General features: G+C 39.3%; 1 protein-coding gene across 7 annotated transcripts in view; it reads left to right on the top strand.

The window, feature by feature from the left end:
* dachc (dachshund c) overlaps positions 1-21,032 on the top strand; it is a 69,949-nt gene that overhangs the window by 33,762 nt on the left and 15,155 nt on the right. For 2 of the 7 annotated variants that reach the window (XM_053477707.1, XM_053477709.1), the window contains exons 3-7: positions 1,026-1,151; positions 5,812-5,874; positions 16,875-17,050; positions 17,315-17,450; positions 18,353-18,487. In XM_053477707.1, coding sequence (XP_053333682.1) covers positions 1,026-1,151; positions 5,812-5,874; positions 16,875-17,050; positions 17,315-17,450; positions 18,353-18,487 — 636 coding nt within the window. The remainder of the gene's footprint in view (positions 1-1,025; positions 1,152-5,811; positions 5,875-16,874; positions 17,051-17,314; positions 17,451-18,352; positions 18,488-21,032) is intronic. The other 5 variants (XM_053477711.1, XM_053477713.1, XM_053477710.1 and 2 more) reach the window with 3 other exon arrangements.

The following is a 21,032-nucleotide window of genomic DNA, read 5'->3' on the forward strand; positions in this document are numbered from 1 at the left end:
TAGATATTAATAGACTAGTCACTTTGGCATTTTAATTTGACATTGTCCACTTCTCCTGTCACTCAGCTCAGTGGAAGTGTCTTTCTCCTCATTATGTCAAACACTGACAGCATATAAAAAAACGCATTTCTTTTTGACATAAAGTGGATGATTGAGCTCACTCACTCATCTTCTATACTGCACCATCCTGTGTTCAGGGGTCGCAGGGGCCTGGAGCGTATCCCAGGAGGCTTAGGGCACGAGGCAGGGTACACCCTGGACAGGGTGCCAATCCATCGCAGGGCACGCACACATACACACACTCATACACTACAGGCAATTTGGGAATGCCAATTAGCCTAACCTGCATATCTTGGGACTGTGGGAGGACACCGGAGACAGAGACAGGAATCGAGCCTGGTCGAGAATCGAACCCGGACCCTGGGGGTGCAAGGCAACAGTGCTAACCACTACACCACCTGGATGAGCTGGGTGTTTTTTTTTTTTTTTTTTAAGAATTTGACCTGTCTAAGTCCTTAATTAGACCTTGCATAATATGTGCAAGTGTTCGAACACAAAAGTTTTATAATGAAGAATGAAGGGAAATCTTGTAATAAGGTTAATAAAAAAAAAAAATACATATTTTAAGAATCTAAAACGTCTTTATACAAGGAAACTTTTTATTTCTTTCAGTTTTGGATGAATGTAACCTTTATGACAGCGTAGAGTTTTTTTTACAAACTCTGTGAATTGTAAATATAGCTTCAGAAAGCATTACACAAAGAAATTTAAATAAACGCAAAAAGTGTACAATTGTAAAAATTTGAATTTTTTTTAAGAATAAATTATTTCGGATAATGTTGTGGACATGACATTTTTATGTTATACTGTAGATGTAACGTGATGAAAACTACAAAGAATGTATTTGAACTTGAAAAGCCGCATATGAGAAATAGTAAAATGTACTTTCTCTTTCATCTTTTTTTTCTGTCTATGTCTCTCTCTCTCTCTTTCTCTCTGTCATTCTCTTTCACTGTTTGTTACAGGTCTGACAGCTGCTACTTTAGCTGAGGCCATGAAGAAGAAGATTAAGCTGGAGGTTTTGAACAGTTACCACGCTGCTAACAACCACGGCGCAGACCATGAGAACGGAGACGTCAACTCAGGCATGGGTGAGTCTCCCAGAACTTTTCCAGACACATCCACAAATTTCATTTTTATATGTGTAAACATTCCGCAAGTGTTATTTTTAAGCATAAACTAAATCTGATCAAACTAAATCAGTCAGTGGTGCTTCAACCGTTATTTCTCAAAATACTTAATGTTTAAATAGTCCCGAATACATTCCTGAATTCCTTATTATTATTATTGTTCCCTTTTTATTAAGATCCCATAAGATATCCTGCCGTTAACCCCTGGCTCATGGCTAAATAAGGGCCAAAAGAATTTTGTATCATCCCCATTTTATCCTGCCTCGGCTTAAAAAAGGAAATATAACAGCCCTGTTTAGCAGCTAAATATAACATGCTTTATCAAAAAACGCGGCTTCCTTTCAGCCTGATCCTTTAAACAGATGTCATAGCTATATGGAAAAACAAAACAGTTTTAAAAATGGAATGAAGTCTTCTAAGGAACCACTATTACTATGGAGATTCATGCATCTCTTTGGACTCTATTATTGTGTTCAATTACCTCGGAGAGAAAAAAAGGGATGGATTTAGGAGACATTTTGAAACGTCCCTTATTTTATGATTGGTAAGCAGATTTAAGGAAGAAAATGCTCAGGAAATGAGGTCATAATCTTTAGCCGAAGAACGAATAGAAGAACGGGGCCAAGATGTCACAGCGAGAAGGATAAGTGTGAATAAGATTAGCCAGGTTTTACCTATAGATGCTAATGAGGATGGCGCTTTTTATCTTCGGCAGTTTAAAGTGAGGGTAACCTTGAGTGCCGAGTCCTCGCCCAGAGTACTAATAGAGAAAAGAGACGTGTATAAGAGGGATGAGTGGGACAGAATAGCAATTTTTTCCTTCCTCTGTCTTTGTTTCCTTCTTCTTGTTGTACTTGGGTTTCATCTTATTTCTATAGAATTGCTTAGACAGAGTTGCATAAACGTATGTGCGACAGAAAAAGTATGTATTTTACATGAAGGTTCAGAATAGATGTATTTCGTCCTTGTTTAATCATTAGTGTCAGATTCTCATGATGATGGATAGCTTTTGATGATTTACATGATGATAAATCTTTTAAATCACAGTAAGCAATACAGTAACATCTCATTAATATGCCTCCTGATTTCTATGTTTTTCTGTTAAAGAGCAAGCTGACAAATCTGTTCACCGAAATGAATGCTAATGCTAGCTATTGTAGCAAGTCACATAAGCAGTCTTCCTCGTCCTGCTGCGTTAGCTTGCTAGCTAGATTTAAACCTGCTAGATTTAGCACTTACTGATTAAGGAATACAAATGACTGTTAATTATAAGTTAGCTTACCTCTGTAAAATTTTCATCATGAATGTTGAGAGGTTGTGAGGCATGTGTCTTTGTAAGCATTGCTAATAACTGTTTTAAAGTTTTAAAGAAACAGGCAAAAACTGAAACATGCGAAAATATGAGTCGTTGCTAAACAGCCCAGACCTTTTAGAAACTCGAAACAAAATGGTTCACAGTAAAAAAACAAACTAATTTTTAAAGTGAATAATGATTGTTAGGAATGCTTTTCTTTGGAACATGCTAATGTAAACAATGCCTGCTAGCATCTATACATTACTAGCCATGCTAGTAATGCTAAATAAATACTCTTAGAATAACATTGATATTCTGTTTATGATTGAATAATGAATAGTGTTTCCTAAGCCAATGGAGTGTAAAAGGACATTTAGGTGAAAGTCATTGATTGAGTGCCTGTGTGTGTGTGTGTGTGTGTTTATACAGAAGGAGTCAAAAGTTTGGACACACCTTTGTATTTAATGACATTTCTTTATTTTTTTTGTTTTCAACATTGTAATACATTTAAATTATGACAAGAAAAAAATAAATTATTTATTTAACAAAAAATTGTTGTATAACCCAGAATATGTTTTATATATTTTTTAAGTCAAAGTAGACACCTTTTGCTTTGATGACAGCTTTGCCCACTCGTGGCATTCAGACTCATGAGTTAGTCATCTGGAACGCTTTTCCAACAATCTTGAAGGATTTCCAAAGATTTTGATTACTTGTTGGCAGCATTTCCTTCTTTCAACTGAATTTAGCTTGGTGATTGTGGAGGCCGGGTCATCTGTTGCAGCACTCCATCACTTTCCTTTTTGGACAAATAGCTCTTACATAACCTAGAGGTGTGTCTGCGATCATTGTCCGGTTGGACAATACATGATAGTCCCACTAAGTGCAAAGCAGATGGGATGGTTTCAGCACAATGCTGTGCCTTCAATTTTACCTAAGTCACCAACATCGTCACCAGCAAAGCTTCCCCACATCATCACACCTCCTCCTCCATGCTTCACAGTGGCAACCACACATTCAGGAGCATTTTGTTCCTCCTCTCTACATCTAAGAAAGACATGGGTATTAGAACCAAAAATCTCTATCTTTTGACTTATCAGATCAAAGCACAGTTTTTCCACTGATGCATTGCCCTTTGCTTGTAGTTCTTGGCCCAAGCAAATCTCTTCTGCTTGTTGTTCTTCAGAAGTAATGAAATATATCTACTATTTGAACTCCAAAAAGCATGTGTATGTGCTACGATCTGGGGTGCTGTAAATAGACAATTTCTGGGGCTGAACACTTTAATAAACTTATCCTCTACAGCAGAGGTAGCTCTTGGTCTTCTTTTAAAGGGAAGGTCCTCATGAGAGCCAGTTTCATCATAGCGGTTGATGGTTTTGCCGTTTCTTGAGAGTTTTCCTATTGATTGACCTTCATTTCCTAAAGTAACAATGAAATGTATTTTCTCTTTGCTTAACTGAGTGTTTCTTGCCATACAGTAATATGGATTTGTACAGTAGTTGTAGTAGCACTAATAGGGATATTGACTCTGTACCCACCCTTCCCTGCGCAAGTGAACTGATGGTCTAAAGCAAAAAAATGTCACAAATTAACTCAACAAGACAAACCAATCCTGTGAACTAGCTTGTATCTGAAGAGAGACTGCCATGAGTGTGCGAGCTGCCACCAGAGTCGAACACTTTTTTGTGTACTACAGCATTTCATACATACATTCTTTCATAGTATATATGTCTTTATATTAATTTACAATGTTGAAAGTAATTAAAATAAAGAAAAACAACTGAAGGAGAATGTGTGTCCAAACCTTTGACTGGTGGTCTCTGTGTGTGTGTGTGTGTGTGTGTGTGTGTGTGTGTACTAGGGTTATGGTGGATAAGATAAGAATATGACCTGTCCTGGAAACACTGGGCTTAAGGCAGGAATACACCCTGGAAAGGACACTATGCACACATATTTGCATTCTTACAATGTAGCATAGCCAACTGCCATGCTTTTCAGAGTAGCGAGGATACTGGCGACCCTTGATGAAACCTGTGCAATTAATCAAATCAAATCAGGAACCCTGGAACAAAAGTTATATTGTTCATAGTTTGAACACCATTGTTAATTGCACAAATGCACCCTTAATTATTTACTTGCATTAAGTAACATAACGAGTGATGGACTGTTTTATGATACATCCTGTACTTGCGATAAATGACTTCACAGTGGAACTTTGGCAGTGCTCCAGATATGATTGGTGCCCTGTTTTTAGCAGCCGTGATTGCCAGGATGTGAGCTCATCTTTGGTTAAATAGAGATCCCTTGAACAGCTGTGCCCTCTGAGCAGGAAGTGGAAGGCTCTGGACACTTTCAAGCTGTCCCGTCACATAGGAATGTAGAAAAGAAGTGTCCTTCTTACCCGATTGTGAAAGATGCTAAACAGACAGCTGGGTTTCAACAATGATAACTGCACCAAATTGGACTGATGTGCTGGAGGAAAAAGAGTGATAAGCTTAACACTTAGTGTTTATTTTTTGGCAGCGCTTTTATCCAAAGCGACCTGCAAGTGAAAAAGCCATTTATCATCTGTCAGAGTTTAAGCCTGACGCTTTGGTGGTCTTAATCCTTAGATATTCAAAACAATCAATTCTAAAATGTTTATGCCTGTTCTGTACCCTTGATGAAGTGTCCCCCTCTGTCGGGGTTAAAAAGTAATAGCTATTTGGGATGGATTTCAGCTTAATTTTTTTAAGACAATGCCTACTCATGCACAATTCCCAACACTCATGCCAACTAGTGCAAAGGTTCATTTATCCATTTACCTGTCTAATATCTTATTAGCAGTGGCAGCAATGGCACCAAGAGAAGATCAGACTAACCATTCTCCAGCAACAAATTCCAGCTGTTCCAAGGGGATCTCTACATTTTCCCAAGCCAATTATTCTGTATAGTCCCTGTAGCAGCTCCTGGGTCTCCCTCGAGGTCTGCATTAAGTGGAACATGCCTGAATGAGCTCTAGCAGGAGCCAAGCAAGGGGCATTCTTAAGAGCTCCTTAAATCGCCTGAGCAGGTTCCACTTGATTCAAAGGAATGGAGATGCTTTCCTGAAAGGCTGAGCTTCTCAACCTTTTACAGAGAGCAAGTCCAATCACAGTGTTAGGGCAAACTATGTCCTTAATACCCACAACATTGGACTATAAATAAGGATAGAGATTTAGATTAAGAATTATTAAAATGTATCAACTGATTACACCACAAAGAATATCAGGAGCAAAATGTTTTTCCTGTGATCCCTTCAGTAATAGTTATCCTTACAGATTTATAACATATGTTGTTTTTCAGGACGTTGGTTTGGAATAAACCTAGACTCGACTACACTGAGTGCACCCTCTTTAAAGTCCAGAGGTAGGCTTCACTTATTTAGGCTTAAATGCAAAATTGATGTCAGTGTTCACCATGGGAATTCATTGCATTGTGAGTCAGATTTTAAGGAGTTCCAAACATTTCAAAACTTTATCAACACCATGTAGACCACAACCTTTAAACCAAGTACCCACCAATAGTTTATTTGAAAATCAAGGGTAGATAATGTGGACTCATGTAGCTTTAAAATAACACCTTAATTCTGAAGGTAAATTTGAGTTCTGAATACCTACAGTAATGTGCAAAAGTTTTGAGCCACCCTTCATTTCTTTATATTTTGCCTAAAAAGAGCCAGACTTGCTTGCATTTAATGTAGTCTTGCGGTATAGTTCTCCAGGCAACCATACCAGTTTCAGACGAATGTTTTTTTTCTTAAGCCGCACAGCAACCTATGGATCTTTTAAGCATACTGTAAAAAAAATCTAACTTAAGTCATGAACCATTGAGAAACAGGTGCAGATGATGACAGATGATCGGGCCGGTGATAAGTATACTGGTAATGCTGAATGCTGAGTGGTTGGAACAGACGAGAGGGGAAATGAGGTTGCTGTTGACATTGTTACCAATTTTTAAATTGTACAGTATATACAGAAATATATTTCTATACTTAATCCTCACTACACACACCTCACTTAACTCTGAATACAGTGAAGATCTTACAACCTTTATCCGCTGCTGAAGAGCCATAACTGCTAAAATACAAGTGCTGACTATCAATGGCTAGCTATAAACTGTGCTTGTTCTGGACTTGAAAGGATTAAGGACAAAAACTGTGGTCTCTTTGTGGAGGCAAACTTTGAAAAATACCCTACAACAGAGGGCTTCTATATTAGGAGAAGGTGCAACACAAAGCTAAATCCAGTAACCATCCAGCGAGCCCTTGAAGTGTACATGAAGACTGTGCATGTCAGTGTATACTATAGAGGATCTAGGTTGCGTTTAGAGGAGAAGAACGAACAAGAGTTAGTGAGGAGTATAAAAAAGAAATAAAGTTGCGAGAAGAAAAGGGTAGGGAAGAGCAAAGAAGGCAAGGAGTTAAGTTGATCTGGATTGAGGTGTGATGTCTCCAGGGCTTCAACTTTTCACACACACACGCTCATTAGTGTGTTCCCTCTCACGGGCTTCAGGTGACAGATAAGCGTAACGTTCCTCAAAATTTATAATGGGATTTGATGGAGGGAGAAATAGGATTCCTACAGGACGCAGGGATAATGGGGAAAATCAGCTGATAATAGATGAACGCTTAATGAAGTTGAACAGCCTGGGCGCTCCCCAAACCCCACTTCTTCTCATTCTCTATTAAATCCTGTACGAGCAGCTGAGAATCAGCAGAAAAGTGGAGTGCTTGTGATGAGGATGCTCTCAGAGGAGTGCGAGGCGTAGGACGTAGATAACCTCTGAACTGAACTGTGCTTTACGGTTAAATCGTAATATTTTATGGGCAAAAGTAGTTAGAGAAGTTTACCTCGGATCAGAGATAGCGGTAACAGCTTGGTATGTGGACTGAAATTTGCTGAAGTTTTTGGGCTCGAGGTCAAAACAGATCGAGTTGAAATGGGTATTCAGTCTGCTCCCTTCTCAGAAACTTCAGACCAATTATTACTACTACTAATAATAATCATCATCATCATCATAGCAGCCTGGTGGCATAGTGGTCAGCCTACAGCGCTGAGAGTTCGATTTCCTCCTCAGGTCTGTGTGGACAGATTTTACATGTTCTCTCCATGCTTTGTGGGTTTCGTCTGGGTTCTGCGGTTTCCTCCATTAATCCAAAGCTATGCACGTTGGGCTAATTGGTGTTTCCTGATTTCCTTTAGTGTGTTTGCAGTATGTGCTTGTGCTTCGCGATGGATTAGCACCCCATCTAGGGTGTCCCTTGTCCCCGGGGGTGGGGTTCAGCCTTTTAGCGACAGGATAAAGAGAACGAGTCAGTAAAAAAAGTAATAATGATAACAATCATCATCATCATCATTCTAATCATAATTCCATTATTTGATTTAAAGCATTAAACCCTGCAATACATTTGGGTTCACACAATTAAGAGTATGTAATCTAGTATCCACTTCTGTTTAGACAAAAATAGAATGATATCTTGGTTAGCTTGTCATTTCAATAACAGACCATGAAACCCTTTCCAAAAGCTAACCTTTTACAACCCACTGTAGGAATGAACCCTAATGATAAGGGAAAGAAAAGAAAGAGATTTTTGTATACGAGTCACAAGGATTCTTGTTTAGATTATGCAATCTGAACAAATCTCCTTTTTTTTGCAAAACTCTTTTATCGAAAATGGTTTATTTACAAAAAAAAAACAGCAAGTGCATTCAGATACATTTATTTTTAATAAACATATTTTTCATAGAAGGCAAACAGGTTTCCGTCGACCACATGGGTGTGTTAATAATCTGAATATAGACTCGCTGTTCTCCGCATTAGCCTGTGTAGGTCTGAGGCTGTCATGATGAATCTGAGGCACACGAACAAGCTGACCTTTAACGAAAAGGTCCGTGCCAGGAGAGTGCCTCAATGTGCAAAGACACTAATACACTGTGTGAATGGCTGGTTATAATTAGAGCAGCAATATGATGATGATTTGTGTGTGTGTGTGTGTGTGTGTGTGTGTGTGTGTGTGTGGGTGGGTGGGTGGGTGGGTGGGAATGTATGTCCCTGTATTAGAGGAAAGGTGTGTGTTTAGACACTTTCTAAGCAAACTATTAAAGCAGGAAGGCCAGCGATACACTATCAATTGGAAACTGGTGAGTGTTTCCCCGAATCGCAGGCCAAAAAAAAAAGATTTTTTTTTTCATGACAGTATAAAGCAGGTAATGCACCCAAACACTAAATATGATAGAGCATATTGTATAATGTGCATCTATTGATTGGCGCTTGAGAAAAAGTGCTTACTGACCCTTATATACATCACTAAAGTGTATGGTTTAGGTACCAGTAGCCGGTCAGTGTATTAGTGATGTACAGTACTGTATATCCAGGTCAGTAAGCACTTGTGTTAAAGTGCAAACACACAAGTTGACAAAATTGTAATGAGGACAGGCTGTGTGTGTGTGTGTGTGTGTGTGCAAGGATGCACACAGCAGATGCCTGATGCTCATTGTAAACATGAGTAATCAGGAACAGCTGCTCAGCTACGCCGACTCTCGATGACTGTGTGTGGCAACTTCAAAGGGGAGAGCGAGGGAGAGAGCGAGGGAGAGAGAGAGAGGGAGAGAGAGAGAGAGAGAGTTTTAGGGTACGTTGTTTCGCCCAAACAAACAGAAATAATATGAGACAGAAGCCCTTTATCACACTATGACATTTTTATTTCTACCTAAACAAATGTTTTCTAAATCTATCAAAATCATCCTAAAAAAAAACAGATTTAATTTAATTTAATTTCGAACACAACAAGCTTATTAGGTGTCATTTCAGTGTCACTTCCTTATTTGGTCATGGCTCCGCCCCTATTCTGTTCTTCGCAATAAGATCATAAAGACAATTGTTTGTTTTTCGTCGCTTCTCCTTAATAAACCTTTAACCTCTTAACACAACTGTAAGAGGCAGCTGGTTAACTCGTTTTAATAGAACGCTTCCATTAATTTTTTCGTGTCCCAGTCAAAAGTTTGAATACAAGTTTGGATTTATTTTGTACATTGTAGAGCAATACTGGATTTTTTTCAAAACTACGGACTAACACATATGGAATTAGGTAATTAAGTAACAACAACAACAACAGTTACTGTCTCTCATGAGGACTATCCCGGGAAAGCAGGACCAAAACTTGCAAATTTAGAGTTACCTGTCTCAGAAATCACCAATTAACAAACAGCACCTCAGATTAGAGCCGTTATGAAGACTTTACAGAGCAGATACATCTCAATATTAACTGTTTAAATAAAATAATTGATTTATTACATATTTTAGATGTCTTCAGCATTGTTTTACAGTGTAGAAAGAAATTTAAATCAAAAACAACCGTGTAATTAGAAGGTGTGTTTTGATTGGTAGTGTGTGTGTGTGTGTGTGTGTGTGTGTGTGCGTGTGTGTGTGTGTGTGTGTGTGTGTGTGTGTGCGTGTGATAATTTTAATAATGCATATTGAAAACATCCTGGGTTGATCTTTCCCGGTCTTGACTGTATACCCTTGTGTTACAGTTTAACGCCTGCCCTTAGTTTTCCATTATTATTAAATTTCACTAAGCTGTTTTTTCACAGTTTTTTGGCCAGTACAGGTAAATGTGTTAAAATTCTTGATGTGTAATGATCACACCTATGCTACATAAATAACACTATTTACTAAAACTTCCTGACTCCTTAAGAAAAAATCTCGAGTTGTCCTGACTGATGTTCACTCTAATAAAAAGAGTAAATTGGAGTTTTTCATATCACAAAATCTCTTTTTTTCTGAATTTTGTGGTATCTCTTTGTTTTTTTCCCCCAGTTTTTTGATTCCTTGCTATTTTTTTTTGCACAGGATGTTCATATAACTACAAGAGTAAGAAATCCAAAACCAGCTCCTGAAGTGATATTTTTGAACTTCCCATGGTCCATAATGTGGCATTGTTGCCCCAAGAGCCTGTTAAGATACAAGGCGAAAAAATGAAAGTTTGTTCAGTCAAAGTGGATTTATTTTTATCCACTCCCAGGGTTAAAAAGGAAACGAGAGCCGATTTGATTGTATATCACAGCACCACATCTCACCACACCTCTTATTAATTTATTTATTTTGGTCTTTGACTCTACAGGGGGCAAACGCTTTAATTGTTATTTGCTTCCTAGATGTATTCTGTAAGCCTCAGTTCTTAAAGCTCTGCACAGAACCTTAACTTTTAACCGGACGAAGAACTGTCTTTAATACTTCAATAAAGAATGCAGCATTTAAAAAAGTATTTTTGTGTTTTTTGCACATTTTTGTGTTTAAATAGAAATGATTACCATAGACGACAATAATTGACAAAATCAAAAAGTAAAAAAAAGTCTTAAAACAATTATATATATATATATATATATATATATATATATATATATATATATATATATATATATAATTTACTTAATTTATTAATTTATTTTTTTGTGAAATCATATAAGTTAAGAAAAAGTTTTAAAGAATATTTTTTTGTGAAATCACATAAGTTAATTTGAAATGTTTAATTTCCAAGTACATTTCAATTAGTGCCTATAAATGTTCCTACCAGTGGAGCTTTGAGGGTTCTATCTTTGGTTCTTGCTAGGGACCAACTGAAGAACCCATTAAAGTTCTCGATCTAACATTGCTTTTAATGTTGAGACCGATATTTGTTTCCTGAGATACAGCTTATACTATATAAATGTACCCTTTTACACAACACATTAATACTTTAATACGTTTTAAAGATACTCTAAGTTTTTTACCGCACAATAGACGGAAACAAATAATAAGAATTAGCTTGACAGGTACACACCATATAGCGTATATCAGACATTTTGTGGAATACCATCATTTTACTGACATGAAATGCAGCTCTACCCTGTCTGTTTCACTGTCCCTCACAACCAAACCTCTTAAATAACACAAATAACCAGAGTTACACAACCGCCTTTGTTATTTTCTTTACTTTTGTCCATGCTTCCTTCGCTCCATGTAGCGTGATTATTTCCATAAGGCTAACTCGACATTAAACACACCAAGGCATCATTAATTGCAGCTTAGGGGGAAAAACACACAACACAGGGCTCCTGGTTTTCCATAAATCCCTGCGCTTTACTGTGGGGGACGTGGAAATGACTCTGGTGTGCGTCCGACCACTACAAAGCCCCCTTTACTGAACTCTCAGACTAAACACCTTCCCAACAGGCACTTACAGGCAGACACACCTTCGTCTGGGAAGTCCGTGCGTGTGTTTCTAAGGCTCGTCAGGCTGGGACAGGCTTCCAGCTTCTTTTTAAGGGGTATTAGTAGCAAACCTTGAGGATTTGCTCTGCTGCTTGTGTTGAATAGACATGTGGGAAGTCAGGATGATGACAGCGTGTCTGAAGGGCAGCTAATGTGCGCTTGCCGTGTTTGTATTGTTTCGTCGTTTTAACTTTTGTGGCGCGTACTGTTTGCTGTCTGTCTGTTTTCCTCTCCCTCATGCAGGATGGAAGTCATTAAGTTGCGATCACATCTTATCACCCGCTTACACATGCCCTAATCACCAGGTTGTCTTCTCTCTGAAGGCTGTGGATTTTCATGTGGAAGAAGGTTTTTTTTTTTTTTTTTTTAATTTACTGGCAGGAGGAAAATGACATGTGGTGGTATTTTTATGAGAAGTCACTGGTGGCCGCGTACAATCTGCTGCACCAGCTATGCCTTCATGATATCCTCCAGCGTAATGAACAATGGCATGCGAATGCGCACAGAGATGTTTGCTTCTAGGCTTAGCTTCTGTTGTGAAATTTAAAAGATCAAACCGAAGCAGGCGGAGAAATGTATTGTTTCAAGCAGTTTTAAATCCTGAGAATATTACCGTTCTAGAAATTGCTACTATTCATAAATATGGATTCATTTACTTGGTGAAAATGCCTAAATACCAAAAAACTAGCCAGCTAGGTTTTTAACTGCTTGTAAACTAGTTCGCAAGTGTAAAATCACAATAGGATTTTATTTTCCTCCTGGGCTTTTTCCATTTCTCGGGGTCGCCACAATTTAATTGCACAGTTTTTACATCAGACTCCCTTCCTGCCACCACCCATTCATTTCTCCAGGGTTTGGACTGACGCTAAATAAGGCATAGGGTTAAGATCCTTACCCAAGGGCCTAACAGTGGCAACCTGATGGTGGAGGGTCCGAACCCACGACCCTCCAAGCAGTAACCCAGAGCCTCAACCACCTGATCTACCACAGCGTCACATTTAAAAAAACAAGGCAAAGAACATAAACAATAGCACAAGAAACTATATAACTAAGTTCACAACAAGACCAAGGAACACCAGGGTAAAAATAGGAAAAATTGTGATGGTCCCCCGAGTGGCGCGGTGGTAAAGTGCTCGCCCTATCATCTGGAGATAGCAAGTTTGATTCCTGGGTGATGCTGTAACCTCCCGCAGCTGATTGGCCGAGCTCTCTCAGAGAAGAGGGATGAGAGGTACTTAGCATAAAGTACCGCTCCTGCATAAATTACGGCTCTACAGCCAATCAGGGACGTCTGTGAGCTCATGCAAGCGGAAGAAGCGGATAGCGCTGTCCTCCGAGTGTGTTACACTGCCCCCAATGGTGCGTAAGCAAGCAGTTCGATAAGATGCGGTCGGCTGACGTCATGCGGTTCGGAGGAAACACATGATAGTCTGAGTGTTAGTAGTAGGGAGAAGAAGAAAAAAACGGTGCAGCTTAACCTTAGTTTAGTGCACTTACTTTGGGTGAAAGTTACAACATACAATAAATACTTCTAATAATTTGCATATTTAGTGACATCACTAGTTTACAACCCCAACTCCAGATCCAAAAATCTCAGAATAAATCTCATGAATGTAATAAATATCAAATCGTCCATGAAAGTGGTATGTGAAAATCTGTTTTTCCTTTCAGGCCCTAGGACTGCCTGCACGCACACTAAGTGCCGTTACAAAATCTATCCACAGACCTTACAATTCAACTTGGCAGCAACCGAATTTTATTCATTGTGCTTTATTTCCTCCTGTTTGATTTCCCTCCAGGTGTTTTTGTTTTCATTGTTTTACGCGCACTGTTATTGCGACAGTTTGTGCCCTAATCAGCTCCAAGATCCCTTTTGTGTTTGGATTTAGCCAGCCGTGCTCAGCCTGGCTCCGGCCCAGCTCTGTCATTAGACTTCCTTTGTTTTCTCTCCTCGCCGTTCCGTTTGTTTTGCTTCTCCCTCTCGTTTTTTTTTTCCCTCCTCATATTCGACGCTAAATATTTATACAAATCGCAACTTCCTGTCGAAATCATTTACGATCCTATAATAGCTCCAGCGTTGGGTTGCACAATGGGAGCCATCGCGGTCGAGGCGTGGGTGTCTCTGATTTCTAAACTCTCGGGGCTCTTTTGTTTTAGGTAAATAGAGATTGAACGCTCCTCGCCTAGCATCATTGGGTGCCATGTGTTGCAGAAAAACAGGGTCTTTAGACATTAGAAGGCTGCAATGTCATTCACTTTGCAGCTGTAGCTGAGACTCTGAGGCCCCTGGAGATGTCGGAGGGAACTGCATGAGTGTGTGTGTGTGTGTGTGGTGTGTGTGTGCATGCATTTGGCCTTGTTCCAGAGGTGACTTTCTGGAAGACAGGAGGGGTTTAGTATTCCCCAGTCACTTGGTGCTGAGTTTAAATGTGTTCGTTTCTGTTGTCTGACACCTAGGAAGATTCAATTCAATCCAATTCGGTTTTATTTGTAAGGTGTCTTTGACAATGGTCATTAATGCAAAGCAGCTTTACAGAATAAAACATTTACGTAAATAGTATGAACTATAACTATTAGTCTGTTCCTGACGCCTGGGATGGGGCCATCAATCACATGATCAACTTAATCTTAGACATTTTTACTTTTATAGCTTTTCCTGCACTTAATGCTTTAGAGCAAATATTTTAACTATGAAGCTGTGACCAAAAAGCAACTCAATATGTTTGCCTTATACCATATATATATATATATATATATATATATATATATATATATATATATTGATGGCCACTCCTTAAAGTCCCACCTGCACCCCTGCCCACCATCCCCCGCCCCCCCAACCACCGCCTCCAAACTCAATCCCGCCACCCCATGTCTAAAAACCCAGACACGCCCCTGAAGCGGCCTCACAAGCCCAGCAAGTGTGTAAGGAGCGCATTTCTTTTGTCCATTGTGGATTAATTTAACCTTTAACGTAGAGGCAGCAGTTAGTTACGGGCCAAAAAAACAAAATGAAGGAACAGCTTGCGAGTGCTTTTGGCATGTGCCGGAGATCAGCCCATCCAAATAACAGCCCCCCGAAGACAAACATGCGGCCGCGCGCACACACTTTGTCCTCTTTGATCTTGCTTTCTCGTCTGCTTGAGCAGCATGACTGATCTGCGTGTCATCTGTCTCATGAAAATCAAGCACCCCCCCAAACACACACACACACACAGCCATCTTTTTCTTCATTTGCTTTCCTCTGTCTGTGAGCAAAAATGTCAGAAGGAGGGGAGTTTGGGAGAGAGAGCATGTCGCCTTTTGTTTTCTCCCACGCAAGTTTAGTCTCCGACGATGAGGAGGCACCTCTGACCTTTTGCCGAGCTTTGGCTGGTATTTCGGTTCAAAAGCAGAAAATCAGATTGCCAGGTGGCCGTGAATATGGGTGTATGTCTATCTGTCTGTGTGTGTTTCTTCTCGCTGTGAGCACCGACCTCAGAATCCGTTCGAGAGATCAGTTCGACTTCTGATGGAAAAACAGATGAGTCTTTTGAAGGAAATGAGCTACAATGTGTTTCCTTTTTCATCCTGCGTTTCAAAGAGATGGCCAGCAGCCACAGCCGAGTGACCAAATTTAATCTCGAGCACTGACCTGTCCAACACAAAGTGGATTGGATTCTTGTCACCCGCCTACACCCATACGTATACTCTAGAAGTGAGCAAGTGAACTAAGGCACACTGAGCATTAGATTAGCAAGCTAAACAAGGATTCAACCAGCGATCAGAGACGATCAGAGAAAATCAACTTTTTCCCTGCTGTTGTCGTGCAGCGTGTTGCACTCCAAATAGCATCTGCTCTAATTTATCACCGGGTGGTTATGGATGAAGACATCTGCAGCGGTTCGAGAAGGAGCTAATTGGTGTGCAGCATGGAACAGAAAACACTCTCTGCCATGCTGAGAACTAACACCACATCCTTCAGCATAAATAGATTTCATAATTAAGTTGTGTTTATCGGAAATGTTTTTTCCACTTTTTTTTTTTTAACAGAGGTGTAACCGCATGTTGGCCCATTACGGTTATTTTTTTTTATAAAAATCTCGGTTTTTACTTTGCATTACACGTATATAGGATATGATATACCATATCATATCGTTGATATACAATTTGTAGCATATCATGCAGGTGCATGAACTGCCTTCTTCGTATTAGATCTTTTGTTAGATTTAAGTTAAAATATTCTAGTTTTAAAGCAATTTGTTCTAGAATTATTATTATTCAGTGCTTATAAATAGAGAAAACTGCTTAGTTTTAAGCATGTTTGTCTAGTTTTAAGATGCAACAGCATTTTTAGTGACTAGATTTAAGTTCTAATATTCTAGTTTTAATGCAGTTTTCACTAATTTATGTACTATTCAATTCTTAAAATAAGCTAAAATGTCTAGTTTTAAGATACAGTAGCATCTATTATCGACTAGATATTAATGCTACTTTTAAGAATTCTTACCAAGTCAGTTTTGCTTACCCCATTGGCAGATTTTTTTGCTTGATTTTGGTACACTTTAACTAGATTTTTGTCATTTTTTGCTTGTTTCAAGAAGGGCATTTTTTGCAGTGTAGGATTGTTGTTTGGTTGCAGGTTAGAGTTTTATTTCTCCATTTAAGTAAATAAGGGGTGGGCAAACTTTTGCACAAGGATACAATAGGGTGCGGAAAAGTGATAGTTATGAATAACTGCACAGTGATCGCCAAAAGTAATGAGACTAAAGTGAATTTTAGTGTTTTAATGACATCGTTCATTTTTAAAGAATGACATCATAAGATCATAAGAATAACTTGTTGTTTGTCCGACAATCAATATTTAGTATGAAATCTTTCATTCTTCAAAACCTGTCGGATCCGGCTGGGCTTATAGTCAATAAGATGTCTGCAGTACTCTGGTGCCACTTGCTCAGCTCAGATGACCCAAGCCATGACTCCATTGATCCCATTGTCACATAGCCAGTTTTTCACCAGTTTATCAGTAATCACATGTTTTATGCACATGGAATATTATAATACATGGCATATCTTGTTTTTAATGCTTTTCTCCCCGACTGTAGATTGAACGTTGGTGTCGTTGATGTGTTCAGCAGGTTTGGAGCTGCCGTTCATGATGATGTCACACCCTCTGATTCCTGTAAGCCTGCCCCCTGCGTCGGTCACCATGGCGATGAATCAGATGAACCACTTGAGCACTATCGCCAGCATGGCCGCCAGCGCTCAGGTGCAGAACGACTCGAACCGCGTGGCCACCTCCGTCATTAAGGTAAGAACATCATGATAATCATTATTAAACATAATAATGTAGGAGTAAAATAAATAAAGGAGAGTATCCTTTTTTTTATTTAGATGTGTAAATAATTAAGGATTAATGAGCGGTTCAGAAGCTCCAAGCCAAAGGATAAATCAGGCAGATCCAGAGAGCGAGAAAAGCCACAGGAGTCAAAGCGTGTCAGGATGATTAGAGCTTTGATTGCCCGAGCTGTGAGTAAAGCTATCTAAACTGATGACACCGATGTGTGTGTTTAAGGAGAGAGTTCGAGACAGTCCATCCCCATCTCCCTCCCTGGAGGACGGCCGCAGGTCAGGGAGTCACGTATCCTCCAGGCAGAGCAGCAGCGTGTCAAGTTCTCCTGCTCACACCGAGAGCTCGTCTGATCGGCCGCGTACGTCCGCACACACATACACACACACACACACACACACACACACTTTATTCTTTTTTTGGGGTTTTTTGTCTCCAGATGAGGGACCACAAAATAAATAAATTAATTAATGATGACATAGTTATATAACTTCTATCTAAACACCTATATTTTAAAAAAGTGTCGGATTTGGTTATGCGTATCATACAAATACATTTTAACCATTTTTCTGCTTCGCTACACACTAGCGCACTCACACTCACGCAGCGCTCGGGATATGTGCTTTTATGATAATGTGGCGACTCAGGCGCACACTGCAGCCCCGCAAGTGTGCCAGGCTTTTAGCATTAGGTATAAGATGATACGGTATAATCTGCTGAAAGGAAAACTTTCATTGGATCTGGATCTTACTTTAGGAGATAAAACTGCACAAGCACATGTCAAGCCTTCTGCTTTTATCATCCCGACTAATACACTAATATAAAAGTTATATCTTTGGTAACTGATCCGAGAGTATGACCTCAAAACTGTGCAGCGCGTCTAGCTGTGCTTTAAATCCTATTTTTTTTTATCAGATTTCAAGTGGACAACTTTAAAGCACTTATAAGACATCCTACCCAGGTGTCTGGTTTCGTGATTGGTTTAGCGGTTGTCCGCAGTAAGATTTGATTTTGAGCTTTATTCGGGTTTAAGATGACAGATTTATGGTCAAAGTTTGTGGGGAAATTCAGAGTGATGTTCAAATTTCATGTTAAGCTTAAAAAGGTCAGGTTTTTTTTTCCTGTCTCTAGTATATAGAGTTTAAGTCTTTAGTAGATAAGTGAAGTCATACACTACATCTGGATATGACTTGGAATGCGGGATTTAGTTCCCCCTTGACTATTCTCACATTTCCTGACTACTCTTCACCATTTTACCTGCAGCCGTGCATCAAAACGGCCTTTCCTTGGGACACGCTCTATTAGGCCTGTCTCCCAATGCTCCGCCGGGGCCAAAAGAGGGGGATCTGGCAACCCAAGATGCTGTCCACGACTCGAGGAGGACGCATGCGGAAAAGGGTGAGGCTTTTTACATCGTTTTGTGTCCCAATTTATATGACCATACTCATTACCATGAGAAAGTTATTCGGGATTAAAGTGGGTAACAGGACGTTCCTGTCAAGTGGTGAAAGAGTCTCTACTGGCATCAGTAGCTTGACAGAATTGTACAGAAAGCTGTAAACGTCTTTTATGGTTAAATGATGTTTTTGCATATTTGTGCAATGCATATTGGGGATTCTCCGAGAGGCATTCAAGTCAAAATAGGACTCTCTTTCAAATGGAAGGGTAAAGCTGATTGACATTTAGAGAAGACTTCAACAACAGTACAATGATGAGACTCCAGGCCGAGGTGGCTGGGAGCTCACTGCAGTTGTTCCCGTCGATTTTTTATCTAGCCCGATCCTTGAAAGTCGACGGATAACTTGTTACCATCTTGCGGAAGAGACACATCTGTCTGTGGGAAGTGTACACACAATCGTTAACAAACATCACATGCACATTACAGGAACTCAGGTGGGAGTTATTGCCACATCCCCCATACAGTCCTGACCTTCCTCCAAGCCATTTACACATGTTTGGGTTATTAAAGGAATTCCCGGGAGGCCAGCCTCTCAGAGGTGGAGCAGGCAGTCCGATCATGGCTCCGGCGTCCCGAGGAAAATTTCTACCTTGATGGTATTCAAGCACTAGTGAGACACTGGGATAAGTGCGTTAGTGTAGCAGGGAGTTATATAGAGGGATAAAGGTCGTTTTTAACCACTCATAACTGTGTTCAGTTTTTCTACACATGCAAAATTCTCAGTTTGACTTGAACGCCTGTCATAGTAATTGGATCCGTTTTATCTTGTAAATTCTGAAAAAACTTTCTGCACTTAAGAATATGACATAAAGGACAAAAGGACAAAAAAATTTGGACAAAATGACAAAGAAATGTAATTTATTGCATATATATATATATATATATATATATACACACACAGAGTCAGTCCAACAATGTATACACACTTCAGGAAAAGTAAAGAAAAAGAAAAAAAGAAAAAATATTTTTTATATTTATATTATAAAATATTTTTATATTTTGCTACACGTTATATATTGATATATATGATAATATTATGATAATATTATGATAATATTATTAATATTATATTAATATCATATACATCATACTATTTTTCTTTTTTTTAGGTCTTTTTTTTAGATCACTCTGTATATATATATATATATATATATATATATATATATATATATTCTTTGGTTTGTTATGTTTTACAGTTAAAATTCATAGCAGAAAAAATTATATTTATTTTAAAAATAATAATAATAATTGGTACAGAATGATCTATTATTACATTTCCAAATGGCGTACGCTCTTCAAATCAGTTCTGGAATCTTAAACATATTGGCAGAACTGTGACTACTTGCTTTCGTTTTTTTTTTTTTTTTATTCTCTCTAGATGTTTGAAACAATGTTTTGTTTGTGAATATGCCTCTGTTTTATTTATTTGTAGATAAAGTGTAAAATGCAGTTCTTTCTTTTCACCCATTAAAAAAAAAAACTACTAAGGGGGTGTAAACTTCTGCATTCAATAGTACGTAATGCGCTCACGGCTGTAAAGTTGATCGAGGGCCACAATTGTGCACTTGAGCCTCACATACTTATCTATATTCTTCTCCTGATTATTCCGGCATTGTCTATGGAGCGCCGCAGCAGCCGTATGAAGAGCAGACCTGTGAACGATCCCCTGATGTGCTTTAATGTAAATTAAAATTCAGTGTGTTTTCTCTGCGCTCATGCATGGGGTCTCAGAACGTGTGTTCCGAGAACAAAGAAAATCAATGTGCTCGCTCACATTTCTATGAAAATAATCCATTAGGGTGGGAAAGAGAAGGCAGCGGGGCTAAATTAGTTAGCGATTTGCGAAGCGTGAATTAATGAACAAGCTTTTTCCCCCCCTTCCACCTCCCCCTCTTTCCTCCTCCTTTTTTTTTTTTTCCCCAGCTCTCCTGGAGGTGTAATTTTCTGTAATAACCTCCCAGAACCCTTGTTTGGTTTCTGCATTTGAAGGCTTTCATTAGCTTAATGAGGACTTTTGCAAGGGCGAGTAGTCAGCACAAATTTCTCATCGCGCCACGATACCTCCGGATCAGCTATGCTGCTGTGTGTGCTAGCAGTGTCAGTAAGCGGGCAGGACAGGCTTGTACTGTAAGTTTACGAGTTAGGAGAAGCTCCTACGGTTCGCTTTGTGCGGGTTGAGAAATGGCCGGGACCGCGGGCAAGACGCTCGAGCAGCAATATCATTTAGCGTAGACGTCGCTAAAAGAGGAGCACTAATAAAAGTCACGCCGGAATAAGGTGTAAACGATGATGAGACGGGCTGCGGTGCATTAGATTAATGAGAATCGGCATTGCTCTGTCTGTTTCTCTCTCTGTCTCTTTCTCTCTCTCTCTCTCTCTGAGTGAGATGAACGTTCTGTGATAAACAGACACTCGTCAGGCATGACTGGCTGACGAGCTGAAGCAGGTAATTGAGAAGCTGTTTCATTTGTAACCAATATCCAC

Source organism: Clarias gariepinus, chromosome 18, assembly GCF_024256425.1.
Source record: "Clarias gariepinus isolate MV-2021 ecotype Netherlands chromosome 18, CGAR_prim_01v2, whole genome shotgun sequence".
In the NCBI taxonomy this organism is placed as follows: domain Eukaryota; kingdom Metazoa; phylum Chordata; class Actinopteri; order Siluriformes; family Clariidae; genus Clarias; species Clarias gariepinus.